The 15,831-nt window shown below is 48.8% G+C and overlaps 1 protein-coding gene across 1 annotated transcript in view; it reads right to left on the bottom strand.

Annotated features, from left to right (window-relative positions):
• The window catches only part of LOC149459562 (uromodulin-like), a 45,535-nt gene that overhangs the window by 18,330 nt on the left and 11,374 nt on the right, over window positions 1-15,831 (bottom strand). Inside the window, exons 2-3 of the mRNA XM_089680928.1 lie at window positions 3,968-4,549; window positions 304-396 (exon numbers count right to left, since the gene is read on the bottom strand). Of these exons, the coding sequence (XP_089537054.1) occupies window positions 304-396; window positions 3,968-4,549 (675 nt within the window). The remainder of the gene's footprint in view (window positions 1-303; window positions 397-3,967; window positions 4,550-15,831) is intronic.

The raw sequence follows: 15,831 nt of genomic DNA, 5'->3' as shown, positions 1-15,831 counted from the left end.
CATCTTTTCCAGACAGAAACCAAGGTGATCCAAATATAACATTTAAAAAAAAGTCCCTAGGGATTGGTTCATTCAGACAAATAATAATAACTCAGTGATTATCCTCCTGCTTTAATTACTGGATCCTTCTTCCACTTTTATAACACTCTTTATAAAGTCCAGGTCTCATTTAATTAGAGACACCACAGCATTGGGCAGGGTTCCTACACTAAACAAATACAACGTATTGTTTATTTCAAAGGTAGCCATGTTTAGAACTGCAGGAACATGTGTGATGTCCACTGTAAAGTCACATCTACTTACTGGAAACACTATATTCATCTTTGCAGTAACAACCTTGTCCTTTGTCCCCATCCTTCCATTCTTCATCTGCTGCACAGGAAACATGATCTTGCTCTGTAAGTGGATTGTGCAAGATCAGGACCAAAAAAAGGTGATTAATAAAACCAATCTAGGAAACATTCACATAAGATAAAAGCTATATGAAAAAGGGTTTGATGAGGATAAACAGAGAAAGATGTTTAGATTGATACACGATAATGTTAGTATGAGAGAGGTTGAGATTAATTATAAGTGTGTGACACGATGGCACATTACACCGAGTGTTGAGCACAAGATGAATGGGGAAAATTCAAAAATGTGTTGGAGAGGATGTGGAGATATAGGCAAGGTGTTTCACATATGGTGGGAATGTCCGAAAATCCAAGTTTTTTGGAAGATAATAGTCAAATTGATTGAAGAAATAACTGAAATTGACATAGGGTTAGACCCAACGAAGTGCCTCCTACACAATGTGGAGACATCTGTAAATAAATATAAAGACTCAGGTATATGGTACTTCTTGAATGCGGCGAAAGGGTTGATACCCAAGTTTTGGCAGAAATCTGAGGTACCGAAGGAGGAAGACTGGATTAATAGAGTGAACCAGATAGGTAGAATGGAAAGATCATACCATATGCAGGAAGATAGGATGAGAGTTTATTATAGGAGATGGGAAAAGTGGGAAAGAGCAGGAATGAAAGAGAAATATAGGAAAATATGAACTAGGATGTTAGCAAAAAAATTAATAAGCCTCGAGAGATTAGAATGGGCTAGAGTCTGCAGAGGGGGAGGAGGGGGGATGAGGGGTGGGAAGGGGGGGTAGTGGGATGGGAAAGAAAAGAGTTTTTAGTAGGGGAAAGGTAGAAATGTTATAAATGTCTATTTGTATGAGAATTATTCCCCTTTTTGGGTATTTGTATTAACATGAAAAATTTAATAAATATTTAAATTAACAAAAAAAAAAAAAAGATAAAAGCTATAAGAAATATTAAGCAGAGGACAAAGTATAAAAGAAAAAAATGAGTTACATATCTTCACTGTAATTGACATTTAAGTCAATGTTGACTTCTGGTGAAAGGAATTTCCTTCTCTATCCTTAAATCAGAGTTCTCAGCTCCACCCATGCATCCCACCCATTTCCTGATGACATAGGAGTGGCCTCCATTCTCAGTTCTGTAAAAGGAAAATTACAGTATAGAGAATTTAACTACCCCCCCCCCCCTCCAAAAAAAGAAAGAAAAGTGACAAGTGAGAGTAGCTAGGAACTCAAGTGAGGAGACATCACCATCTGCCCACTGCTGAAATACTGATTTTGCAAGGACACTACCACCTGGTGTACCTGTACACATAAACCAATCTCTGTACAGTTCCTATTCTGAACCTTAACCCTTTGAGAACCATAAGATTACGGAACGCCAAAAGAATCAATTTTTTGTTTTTAAAGTTTGTACACTTCATTTGCTGTAACTAAGCCATTTCATGAAATAATTGGCAAAAAGCTAGATCCATTTGTTGATAAGAACTATTATTTTGACTCAAACCAAAAAAAAAAAAAGTATTTTATGTTCTTAATCAGATGATACAGGCAATTAAAAACATGGGACAAATACGTCCCTTGGTCCTCAAAGGGTTAAGAGAAGCAATAAGCATTTACATTTGGCAATTTTGCACCTCCAAAAGGACTCCAATGCATTTTCATAAAGATGTCCTAAGGGAAAATCCTTATCCCTAGAAGGAGGAGTTAAACTGATATTTCTGTTTTCATTGGTGAAACTTCAGCAAAATGCACTGGAGTCAAAGAGAGACAAAATTTTGCCCAAAGGAAAAATCCATTTTCAGTCTCCACTCCCTACTTGAGAGACCAGTGCTTCAAAAACAAAAAGGAGAACATATGGAATGTCAAGCTCCCTCTTTTCACCTTCATAACAGTGCCAGACATTGTCGCCATCTTTGTTCTATTAAACAGACTTTTAATTTGATTCATCTCTTGCAGATTGGATTTTGATTGCTCACTCCCCATATACAATATGGAGCAGATGTCACATGATCATTTATAAAACCTGACAATCTTCTCCTAGTTATGAAAGGCACTTTATTGCAAATTAGACTGGGCATCCAGAACACCAGAAGGGAACAACTGCAATTAGAAGAAAGTTAGAATGGTTTGCGATGTTATTTTAATATTTGATGGTCTCTAAACCCTAAGCAAAATTCCCTAAAGTTTCCCCAAAGCCTGGATCCACTGTACTCTACCTATGCTGGGCCAGGCTACCCTTCTCTATCTATAGGCACCTATAGAATGTTTGGATGTCATCCCCAGAAGGCAAACTATAACCCCGTTGTCCTCCTCCCTCACCCCTCTGGTCATCCCTCACCTTTTGTCATTCTCCCTCTCTGCTTCTTCCCTTCCTTCATTGTATTTATTTTCTTAGGCTCCTAGTTTATCTCTAGAACCTAGCCTCACAATGGGGCACCCTGATTAGAATGCCTGACTCAGCCGTCTGGGTAGGGTATATTTCAAGGCTTGTCTTTCGGTCTGGTTTCATGATGACAATTATTGCATGTTTATGTACATGTTGTTTAGGCTCTGAAGGGACAATTTTCTTGTTCTTTCTTCTCCTCTAAAAAAAGGTTGTGACAAAAGATCTCAGATGTTCATATCCATGTAAGGGTGGGCATTGCCATGTCAGACCCAAAGAATTTGCATTTTTAGATACTCCCTATGTCTCTGGTCTTTTCCTGGGCTTGCTGGGGTCCTCAACCTATACAATTACTTAAAATTCTCCAAGCATACAGTATTGTTTCTCAAAAATGATGAATGGTGTTGAAAGAAAAGAGTAGTAAACATTAAAAGAAAGTTAACAAGGATGGTTGGAACTCTTCATAATGGACACAGCAGGTTGTCAGAGCTGAGAACTCAGCCCAAAAATGGTGGGAACCCCTCATAGTAGGCAAAGCAGGTGTGCAGAGCTGAGAACTCAGCCCAGGGATGGTGGGAACCACTCATAATGGGTACAGCAGGTGTACAGACCCGGGAACTTAGCACGGGGATGGTGGGAACCCCTCATAATGGGCACAGCGGGTGTACCGACCTGGGAACTCAGCACAGGGATGGTGGGAACTCCTCATATTGGGCACAGCAGGTGTACAGACCTGGGAACTCAGCACAGGGATGGTGGGAACCCCTCATAATGGGCGCAGTAGGTGTACAGATCTGGGAACTCAGCACAGGGATGGTGGGAACCCCTCATAATAGGCGCAGTAGGTGTACAGACCTGGGAACTCAGTAGAGGGATGGTGGAAACTCCTCATAATGGGCACATCAGGTGTGAAACCAGGAATCTCAGGTGTGCAGAACCAGGAATTTAGGGCGGAGATGTTGGGGACCCCTCAATATGTTTACCTACAGTTGTGATTTTGGTTTTGTTTATTTCATAGCTTTTCCATATTGATTATTAAGGTTATCCTCAACATCTGCGATCAAATTTTCTATTTGTCAATATTTTTCAATTTTGCTTCCCCTTGTTATATCCTATCTCTTTATTGACATCTTATGATTTTGTGTCTTTAGCTAATATTATGTTCTAGTGATTCTTGATAGTTGCCAAAGAATGGCGCACATTCCATTGTGTCATCCTTTGCTTACCAGTGCAGTAGGTTAAAGAGCAAACGGGGGTCCCATTTATTCCGTACACATAGTATCCACCAGGGCAGGCTTTAACCTGGATTTTTCCAGAAAATTCGCAGCAGCTTGAAAGCCAATGTGCACAAACGGTGCGTTCTACAATACCATCAGCAATGGCTGGATGTCTTCCGTTCAACCACAATGGGGCGTCTGTCTGGCACCTTTCCTTAGCAACGCAGACTTCTGGAATTCTAGTGCCTCCACTGCCAACAAATCGATACCATCCATTCTTGTCTGTATCACAATATGGAGTCCCTGTTAGTACGTGGTCTGTGCTTCGCCAGGGCTCATTGAGAACGACGTGGCCTGTACACGGATCAGAGGAGGAATAGGCATTAGATGAACCGGTACAATAGTAAGAGCCGATGGTATTGCGGCATGTCCCAGTGTGGCAGCCATGTGTCCTGGTGTTAGCGCACTCATCAATATCAGAACAGCTCAGACCGTCTCCGGTGAACCCGGCTTTACAGGAACATCGTACAGAACCTCCAATGTACTCTGTACAGGTCGCATCAACATGACAAGCTGAGCAAGCCGCTGCTTCTGGAAACGGAAATAAATTAAACGAATTAAACATTTTTAACAATATGTCCATATTTAAACTGTCACTAAACCCACATCATAAAAAAACTATCAATAAATGCTGTAATACATGATGCTCTTAGATTGTAAGCTCCAAGGATCAGGCCCTCCTAACCCTCTTGCATTGAACTGTATCGTTGCTGTCAGGGGTGCACTGACAACTCATGGGGCCCCGGGCAATAGGGGATCATGGGGCCCCTATGTCCTCGCCCAAACTCAAAAAAGCCTATGAAAAAGGTACCAGGGGCATCTCATGGGTCCCCCTACTGACCCCGGGCCCTCGGACAGTGCCCGAGTTTCCAAATGGTCAGTCCACCCCTGCTTGCTGTATTGTCTCCCTTAATATTGTAAAGTGCTGAACAAACTGCTGGTGCCATAAATATGTATAATAATAATAATAATGTTCATACTCACTCTGTCACTATGGAATTTGTTTTCTGTATTCTGCAAACAAAAACCTTGTTGAGCCTGCTGTTCTCTATCCCTCCCTTCCCCTTCTGTCCATGTCCCCAATGCAGTTGCAGATCAGTGTTGGCAGATACCGCACATGCTCAGTTTTCAGTGAGTTTCTATGCTGAGCATTTTCTTCCAATCACATCTGAGCATCCCATGTGACTATAGAGTCACACATGTGGGCGTATGTACAGACAGTGGTAAATGACAGCCCAGTCCCTCCCTTTTTTTAAATAAAATAATTACAGTGCCATCATCCATATACAGGAAGAGAAGGAGCAATATAAATTAACCCCCTGGCGGTATTCCCGAGCGTAGCTCAGGTTTAATTTTCAGTACCAGAAGCGGTAACCCCCCCGAGCTACACTCGGGAATACCCTGCAGCGTTGCTCCAGGGTTACTCCAGCACTTACCTTGTCCTTCGCTCCCGCGATGTTCCCTCTGCAGTGTCCCCGGCCATCTCCTTCAGCCGATGCCAGCATCTGTCTTCTAGGTTCCGTTCCGTGCGATCGCCGGAACGTACGGGACGTACGGGGGATGGAATCGGCGGGAAATTAAAAAATTTAAAAATGTGACATTCACTCAATACACTAAAATCTGATAGTATTCCATTCCTGTATCAACCCATTTCACATACATTGTGTCCCGAGTGCTTTGTCAGGCGCCCTGCCTGCATTTTTACTGTTCTTTCTGCCTGGAAACTGAGAAACGTCCATGGCGTCCAAAAAGCGTCCCTTTAGGTCAAAAGCGGTTTTAGACCGGCTAGAGAACAGCGATAGTAAATCAGAACCACTTGCAGAATTGAGTGATAATGATTCGTGGGGGAAATTCCTCATCAGACACTGAAAACGATTCTGTGACTGAGCTCAGCGATGTGCGAACTTGGCGCTATATTTCACATTTCAGTGTTTTTGGTTTGATTATATTATTGAATGAAATTTATTATTATTATATTATTATTTTTATGATTATTTATTATATTATAATTTATGATTTTGTGTTTCAAGTTTTATCATCCCCGGAATGTTTACTAGACTCTTGTTCAGACAGATTTCAGTGAGTTATTCCTAAAAATTACAGGCCCCAGTGACACCAATACAGTGATGAGTGTTAAACAAAAAACACTGACACTGTACTAATGGCACTGAGCAGGAAGGGGTTAATGTGAGGGGCGATCAAAGGGTTAACTGTGTGTAGGGAGTGTTTCACTAGGGGGTGGGGGGGTGTTCTTCACTGTAAGCAAACTGATCGGGGTGGCTGTGCTGTGCAGTATGCCCGAGCTGACAGGGAGGAAGACTGTAAACACAGTCTTCCTCCTCATCAGTGATTGTCGGTAATCACCGGGCGCCAGCAGGTAATCAGCAGCCGGGACCCGGAGATTGACATCCGCAGCCGTGAATGGCATCATGGGTAGGGCGCTTGCACGCACCCCCTACCTGGAAATGCAAAAATCACGAAATCACGTGTATGTATGTGATTTTTGTGCACCCGTGCCGCCCTGTAGCAGTATGTCTGCTATACGGCGGCGGGTAAGCAGTTAAGAACACAGCTATCGCCCGCTCCCTAACAACCAGATATACTGAGCATGCAGCCCAGAAGACCAGGAAAGAGAGGGGACGATCAAGCACCCCCCCCCCCCCCTTAACCATACCAGACCACATGCCCACTGTGTTTTTTTTTTTTAGTAATGCCAGCACTTGTTTGTGTACGTTCTGATGTCAGCGGGGAAGCCTGCTGACAGCAGATGAGCCATGGTTGTTAAGGACGTGGCCAGCCGCCTGCTCCTTAACAACCAGCTATTCTTCCCAATTAATTTGGATCAGATTAAAAAATATTTAATGCTTCCAAAAGAAATGAGTAAATGAAACATATGCTGGATATAAGAAAAGAATCTAGAAAATGAATCTGTTCAACATAACAAATATGATGAAACAAAATACTTTAATCAATGAATAAAACAGAAACAAAATGAAACAAATATTTTGGCCCTGCACATGTCTAATATATTACATGACGTAGTTTGTCAATGAAATGAACAGTTTTTATTTGTCTGGGTCTCCCCTCAATGCAAATGCCAGGAAATCAATAGTGTTTCTGCTTTCTATAACAAGTCAAGCTGTCCAGCACAGGTGAAAATTCCAGGGGTTGTGCAAATCATAAACACCGCCTGGGGTGCTTATAATAGTCAGCTTTTATTCTTACGGATTAAACCTTTTTTTTCCCAAAAAAAAAATGTTGCTGTAACTACTTACAAAGTGTTAGCTCAAGTTGGGTTTAATATATATAAAATGAACAAATCATAAAGCTTTATAGCGTGTACTCAATCCAAGTCATCAAGGGTGGTTCCTATTTGCTCTCTCTTCCCTCTGCTTTCTACATGAGTCATTCTGATAGGTAATGCTGACTAGAGATGAGCGAAGTATTCAAAAATTCGATTCGACTGATTCGGCGAATTCGTAGAAAAATTTCGATTCGAGTCGAATATATTCGCTGTGAATTTAACTTAAAAAAGGGTGTTTCTAGGCTTCAGAGAGACTTAATATTAGTGCTGAACACTGTACCTTTAATTTAAATGCCCTTGGAGTCTGCTGGGGAAGAGAAATAATACTGTCAGGCAGTATGACATGCAGATGAGTGCCGTCGATCTTAGAATCACCGCACACTTCACTCATTTGGCCAGTCACGGGGCCAAAACCAGAGTGTGGAGCCACAATGTGGCGGTGGAGGCAGCAGCAATGGGAGGCCATACAGCACCCTATGACAAAAATGGAAACCACCAGCAGTGTGAGGAGACCTGAAAGTGGCACATGGCAGAGTGTGGCGATAGAGACAGCAGCAATGGGAGGCCGTACAGGGACCCATGACACACTCTGGACCTGGCAGCAGCATGAGGAGGCGGTACAGGGGCCCATGGCAGATTACGGGCCTGGCAGCAGCATGAGGAGTCGGTAGGGGGGCCCATGGCAGATTACAGGCCTGGCAGCAGCAATGGGAGGCCGTACAGGGACCCATGACACAATCTGGACCTGGCAGCAGCATGGGGAGGCGGTACAGGGGCCCATGACAGATTACGGGCCTGGCAGCAGCATTTGGAGTCGGTACGGGGGCCCATGACACACTCTGGACCTGGCAGCAGCATGAGGAGGCGGTACAGGGGCGCATGACAGATTACGAGCCTGGCAGCAGCAACTTGGACAGGAGGACGTTCAGTTTCTGCACCGTCTGGTGCGTGCTCGCAAACTGTTGTCTCTTGGAAACGGATTCCAAGAAAGACTGCTGACGGAATCCGTGAAGAGGAGTAGCAGGAGAAGGAGCATCTGAACGAGCGGAATATGCCAACAAGCGAACAACAGGGGCCCATGACAGATTACGGGCCTGGCAGCAGCATGAGGAGTCGGTACGGGGGCCCATGGCAGATTAGGGGCCTGGCAGCAGCTATGGGAGGCCCGTAATCTGCAGCACCCTATGACAAAAAATGGAACCCACCAGCAGTGTGAGGAGACCTGAAAGTGGCACATGGCAGAGTGTGGCGATGGAGACAGCAGCAATGGGAGGCCGTACAGGGACCCATGACACACTCTGGACCTGGCAGCAGCATGAGGAGGCGGTATAGGGGCCCATGGCAGATTAGGGGCCTGGCAGCAGCTATGGGAGGCCCGTAATCTGCCAGCACCCTATGACAAAAAATGGAATACACCAGCAGTGTGAGGAGACCTGAAAGTGGCACATGGCAGAGTGTGGCGATGGAGACAGCAGCAATGGGAGGCCGTACAGGGACCCATGAGAGACTCTGGACTTGGCAGCAGCATGAGGAGGCGGTATAGGGGCCCATGACAGATTAGGGGCCTGGCAGCAGCTATGGGAGGCCCGTAATCTGCCAGCACCCTATGACAAAAAATGGAACACACCAGCAGTGTGAGGAGACCTGAAAGTGGCACATGTTTGGGGCATGATTCATGGCGGATTTAGTCAGTTGTGTCAGGAACTGGTGGTTTGAAATCCAGACTAATCCACGCCTGATTCATTTTCACAAACGTGAGTCTCTCCACACTTTGGGTGGACAGTCGTGTCCTCCGCGGAGTTGCAATACCTCCTGCCGCACTAAACACGCGCTCCGATGCCACGCTACTGGCCGGGCATGACAGCCTTTCAAGGGCAAATTCAGCTAGTTGGGGCCAAAGGTCAAGTTTCGTTGCCCAGTAGTCAAGGGGATTGTCTACCTCGGTTGGCAGGGTGCTGTCCAAGTAGGCCCAAGCCTGTTGTTTGAGCTCCTGCTCCAGGTCCACCTGATGCTGCTGCTGCTGCGGCTGGTTAGTAGTTTCCTCACTGCGCTGGTGAAGAAAGCTACTCATCATCGACTGCAGACTGAGGCAGCCACTGCTGGTGGAGCTGCCACTGCTCCTACCACCCCACCCCTCCCCTGCTGCCATGGCAGCGGAACGCGAGCGCACAGGGCCCACAGTGTCTGAGGATGGACGTTGGCGCAGACAGGCAGAGACCAGCTGACTACATAGGTGGTTTTTATAGTACGTTATTTTGGCCTCCCTCTCAGCAGGTGTGAAAAAGGCCACCATTTTGGAACGGTAGCGAGGGTCCAACAAGGTGGACAGCCAAAAGTCATCCCTCTGTCTGATGGTTATTATTCGGCTGTCGCTACGCAAGCAACCGAGCATGCTATGGGCCATTTGTGCCAAGGAATGCGAGGGACTCCCTGCCTCCATCTCCACAGCATACTGCCACGGTGCGTCTGGGTCCTCTGTCTCCTCCTCCTCCTCCTCCTCTACCAGATGCTCCTGCTCCTCCACTCCTGTCCGCTGAGTGGAAAAACCACCCATTTCACTCAATAATTCCTGAGCACCAATGTCCTCCTCTACCTCCTCCTCTTCTTCCTGTCCTGCCCCCACAGGGGTCATGTGGCGTTGAGATCTGTGCGCCACGTCTACCGCACCCTGACCAGCCATTGTTAACAGCATTTGTTCCAGGACGTGCAACAGAGGAATGACGTCGTTCATCCCATAGTCCTGCCGACTCACGAATAGCGTGGCCTCCTCAAAGGGCCTGAGCAAGCGCAGGTGTCACGCATGAGCTGCCAATGGCTGACATCTAAGTTACACAGGGAATACCTTTATCCGCTTTTAACATCAGGAAATCTGTGATGGCCTTTTGCTGTTCGTAAAGGCGGTCTAACATATGTAGGGTTGAATTCCACCTTGTTGCAACGTCACAGCATGAGGAGTCGGTATAGGGGCCCATGGCAGATTAGGGGCCTGGCAGCAGCTATGGGAGGCCCGTAATCTGCCAGCACTCTATGTCAAAAAATTCTACACACCAGCAGTGTGTGAGGAGACCTGAAAGTGGCACATGGCAGAGTGTGGCGATGGAGACAGCAGCAATGGGAGGCCGTACAGGGACCCATGACAGACTCTGGACCTGGCAGCAGCATGAGGAGGCGGTATATAGGGGCCTATGGCAGATTAGGGGCCTGGCAGCAGCTATAGGAGGCCCATAATCTGCCAGCACCCTATGTCAAAAAAATTCTACACACCAGCAGTGTGAGGAGACCTGAAAGTGGCACATGGCATGAGAGACTCTGGACCTGGCAGCAGCATGAGGAAGCGGTATATAGGGGCCTATGGCAGATTAGGGGCCTGGCAGCAGCTATAGGAGGCCCATAATCTGCCAGCACCCTATGTCAAAAAATTCAACACACCAGCAGTGTGAGGAGACCTGAAAGTGGCACATGGCAGAGTGTGGCGATGGAGACAGCAGCAATGGGAGGCCGTACAGGGACCCATGACAGACTCTGGACCTGGCAGCAGCATGAGGAGGCGGTATATAGGGGCCCATGGCAGATTAGGGGCCTGGCAGCAGCTATGGGAGGCCCTTAATCTGCCAGCACCCTATGTCAAAAAAATTCTACACACCAGCAGTGTGAGGAGACCTGAAAGTGGCACATGGCATGAGAGACTCTGGACCTGGCAGCAGCATGAGGAAGCGGTATATAGGGGCCTATGGCAGATTAGGGGCCTGGCAGCAGCTATAGGAGGCCCATAATCTGCCAGCACCCTATGTCAAAAAATTCAACACACCAGCAGTGTGAGGAGACCTGAAAGTGGCACATGGCAGAGTGTGGCGATGGAGACAGCAGCAATGGGAGGCCGTACAGGGACCCATGACAGACTCTGGACCTGGCAGCAGCATGAGGAGGCGGTATATAGGGGCCCATGGCAGATTAGGGGCCTGGCAGCAGCTATGGGAGGCCCTTAATCTGCCAGCACCCTATGTCAAAAAATTCTACACACCAGCAGTGTGTGAGGAGACCTGAAAGTGGCACATGGCAGAGTGTGGCGATGGAGACAGCAGCAATGGGAGGCCGTACAGGGACCCATGACAGACTCTGGACCTGGCAGCAGCATGAGGAGGCGGTATATAGGGGCCTATGGCAGATTAGGGGCCTGGCAGCAGCTATGGGAGGCCCTTAATCTGCCAGCACCCTATGTCAAAAAATTCTACACACCAGCAGTGTGAGGAGACCTGAAAGTGGCACATGGCATGAGAGACTCTGGACCTGGCAGCAGCATGAGGAAGCGGTATATAGGGGCCTATGGCAGATTAGGGGCCTGGCAGCAGCAATGGGAGGCCCATAATCTGCCAGCACCCTATGTCAAAAAATTCTACACACCAGCAGTGTGTGAGGAGACCTGAAAGTGGCACATGGCAGAGTGTGGCGATGGAGACAGCAGCAATGGGAGGCCGTACAGGGACCCATGACAGACTCTGGACCTGGCAGCAGCATAAGGAGGCGGTATATAGGGGCCTATGGCAGATTAGGGGCCTGGCAGCAGCTATGGGAGGCCCTTAATCTGCCAGCACCCTATGTCAAAAAATTCTACACACCAGCAGTGTGAGGAGACCTGAAAGTGGCACATGGCATGAGAGACTCTGGACCTGGCAGCAGCATGAGGAAGCGGTATATAGGGGCCTATGGCAGATTAGGGGCCTGGCAGCAGCAATGGGAGGCCCATAATCTGCCAGCACCCTATGTCAAAAAATTCTACACACCAGCAGTGTGTGAGGAGACCTGAAAGTGGCACATGGCAGAGTGTGGCGATGGAGACAGCAGCAATGGGAGGCCGTACAGGGACCCATGACAGACTCTGGACCTGGCAGCAGCATGAGGAGGCGGTATATAGGGGCCCATGGCAGATTAGGGGCCTGGCAGCAGCTATGGGAGGCCCTTAATCTGCCAGCACCCTATGTCAAAAAATTCTACACACCAGCAGTGTGTGAGGAGACCTGAAAGTGGCACATGGCAGAGTGTGGCGATGGAGACAGCAGCAATGGGAGGCCGTACAGGGACCCATGACAGACTCTGGACCTGGCAGCAGCATGAGGAGGCGGTATATAGGGGCCTATGGCAGATTAGGGGCCTGGCAGCAGCTATGGGAGGCCCTTAATCTGCCAGCACCCTATGTCAAAAAATTCTACACACCAGCAGTGTGAGGAGACCTGAAAGTGGCACATGGCATGAGAGACTCTGGACCTGGCAGCAGCATGAGGAAGCGGTATATAGGGGCCTATGGCAGATTAGGGGCCTGGCAGCAGCAATGGGAGGCCCATAATCTGCCAGCACCCTATGTCAAAAAATTCTACACACCAGCAGTGTGAGGAGACCTGAAAGTGGCACATGGCAGAGTGTGGCGATGGAGACAGCAGCAATGGGAGGCCGTACAGGGACCCATGACAGACTCTGGACCTGGCAGCAGCATGAGGAGGCGGTATATAGGGGCCCATGGCAGATTAGGGGCCTGGCAGCAGCTATGGGAGGCCCTTAATCTGCCAGCACCCTATGTCAAAAAATTCTACACACCAGCAGTGTGTGAGGAGACCTGAAAGTGGCACATGGCAGAGTGTGGCGATGGAGACAGCAGCAATGGGAGGCCGTACAGGGACCCATGACAGACTCTGGACCTGGCAGCAGCATGAGGAGGCGGTATATAGGGGCCTATGGCAGATTAGGGGCCTGGCAGCAGCTATGGGAGGCCCTTAATCTGCCAGCACCCTATGTCAAAAAATTCTACACACCAGCAGTGTGAGGAGACCTGAAAGTGGCACATGGCATGAGAGACTCTGGACCTGGCAGCAGCATGAGGAAGCGGTATATAGGGGCCTATGGCAGATTAGGGGCCTGGCAGCAGCAATGGGAGGCCCATAATCTGCCAGCACCCTATGTCAAAAAATTCTACACACCAGCAGTGTGTGAGGAGACCTGAAAGTGGCACATGGCATGAGAGACTCTGGACCTGGCAGCAGCATGAGGAGGCGGTATATAGGGGCCCATGGCAGATTAGGGGCCTGGCAGCAGCTATGGGAGGCCCTTAATCTGCCAGCACCCTATGTCAAAAAATTCTACACACCAGCAGTGTGAGGAGACCTGAAAGTGGCACATGGCATGAGAGACTCTGGACCTGGCAGCAGCATGAGGAAGCGGTATATAGGGGCCTATGGCAGATTAGGGGCCTGGCATCAGCTATAGGAGGCCCATAATCTGCCAGCACCCTATGTCAAAAAATTCTACACACCAGCAGTGTGTGAGGAGACCTCAAAGTGGCACATGTTTGAGGCATGATTCATGGCGGATTTAGTCAGTTGTGTCAGGAACTGGTGGTTTGAAATCCAGACTAATCCACGCCTGATTCATTTTCACAAACGTGAGTCTCTCCACACTTTGGGTGGACAGTCGTGTCCTCCGCGGAGTTACAATACCTCCTGCCGCACTAAACACGCGCTCCGATGCCACGCTACTGGCTGGGCATGACAGCCTTTCAAGGGCAAATTCAGCTAGTTGGGGCCAAAGGTCAAGTTTCGTTGCCCAGTAGTCAAGGGGATTGTCTACCTCGGTTGGCAGGGTGCTGTCCAAGTAGGCCCAAGCCTGTTGTTTGAGGTCCTGCTCCAGGTCCACCTGATGCTGCTGCTGCTGCTGCGGCTGGTTAGTAGTTTCCTCACTGCGCTGGTGAAGAAAGCTACTCATCATCGACTGCAGACTGAGGCAGCTGCTGCTGGTGGAGCTGCCACTGCTCCTACCACCCCACCCCTCCCCTGCTGCCATGGCAGCGGAACGCGAGCGCACAGGGCCCACAGTGTCTGAGGATGGACGTTGGCGCACAAAGGCAGAGACCAACTGACTACATAGGTGGTTTTTATAGTACGTTATTTTGGCCTCCCTCTCAGCAGGTGTGAAAAAGGCCACCATTTTGGAACGGTAGCGAGGGTCCAACAAGGTGGACAGCCAAAAGTCATCCCTCTGTCTGATGGTTATTATTCGGCTGTCGCTACGCAAGCAACCGAGCATGCTATGGGCCATTTGTGCCAAGGAATGCGAGGGACTCCCTGCCTCCATCTCCACAGCATACTGCCACGGTGCGTCTGGGTCCTCTGTCTCCTCCTCCTCCTCCTCTACCAGATGCTCCTGCTCCTCCACTCCTGTCCGCTGAGTGGAAAAACCACCCATTTCACTCAATAATTCCTGAGCACAAATGTCCTCCTCTACCTCCTCCTCTTCTTCCTGTCCTGCCCCCACAGGGGTCATGTGGCATTGAGATCTGTGCGCCACGTCTACCGCACCCTGACCAGCCATTGTTAACAGCATTTGTTCAAGGACGTGCAACAGAGGAATGACGTCGTTCATCCCATAGTCCTGCCGACTCACGAATAGCGTGGCCTCCTCAAAGGGCCTGAGCAAGCGGCAGGTGTCACGCATGAGCTGCCAATGGCTGACATCGAAGTTACACAGGGGAGTACCTTTATCCGCTTGTAACATCAGGAAATCGGTGATGGCCTTTCGCTGTTCGTAAAGGCGGTCTAACATGTGTAGGGTTGAATTCCACCTTGTTGCAACGTCGCAGATCAGGCGATGCTGTGGAATTCCGTTCTGCCGCTGCAGCTCAAGGAGGGTGTGCTTTGCGGTGTAGGAATGGCTGAAATGCATGCAAAGTTTACGTGACATTTTAAGGATGTCTTGCAGTGGGATGGTGGATTTTAAGAACCGCTTGACAACCAGATTGAACACGTGAGCCATGCATGGCGCATGGCACAACCTTCCTTGACGCAGAGCAGACACCATGTTCTTTCCGTTGTCGGTCAACATGGTTCCGATTTTCAGTTTGCGCGGAGACAGCCATCTGTCGATTTCTCTGTTCATTACACTCAGAAGTTCCTCCCCTGTGTGACTACGTTCGCCAAGGCATACCAGGTGCAGAACAGCGTGACACCGTTGCGCCCTGCACATGTGATATGCCGGTCGGGTAATGGGACTTGGCACGGGGGTGGCGGCTGAGGACACGGCGGAAGAAGAGGTGGTAGAGGCGGACATCTTTGCCGGACCAAGGACGTGCAAACGTGGAGGCAAAAGCGGCGTGACCTGTCCAAGTTGCTGGTGCGGCTGTGACGGCACCACGTTCACCCAGTGGGCCGTAAATGACATGTACTGTCCCTGACCGTAGTTACAGCTCCACACGTCGGCGCTGCCGTGCACTTTGGCAGAGACCGACATGCTCAAAGACTGGCCCACCATGTCTTCTACATGTGAATGCAGGGCTGGCACTGCCTTTTTGGCGAAGAAATGACGGCTTGGCACTCTCCACCGCGGCGCGGCACAAGCCATCATTTCTCGGAAAGGTGCTGAGTCCACCACTTGGAAAGGGAGGGACTGCAGCACCAGCAACTTGGACAGGAGGACGTTCAGCTTTTGCACCGTCGGGTGCGTGCTCGCAAACTGTTGTCTCTTGGAA

Source organism: Staurois parvus, unplaced genomic scaffold, assembly GCF_062004578.1.
Source record: "Staurois parvus isolate SC_StPar_1 unplaced genomic scaffold, SC_StPar_1.0 ptg000254l, whole genome shotgun sequence".
Classification (NCBI taxonomy): Eukaryota; Metazoa; Chordata; class Amphibia; order Anura; family Ranidae; genus Staurois; species Staurois parvus.
The sequence above is the reverse complement of the archived record's forward strand: the minus strand, read 5'-3'. Positions and strand labels throughout refer to the sequence as shown.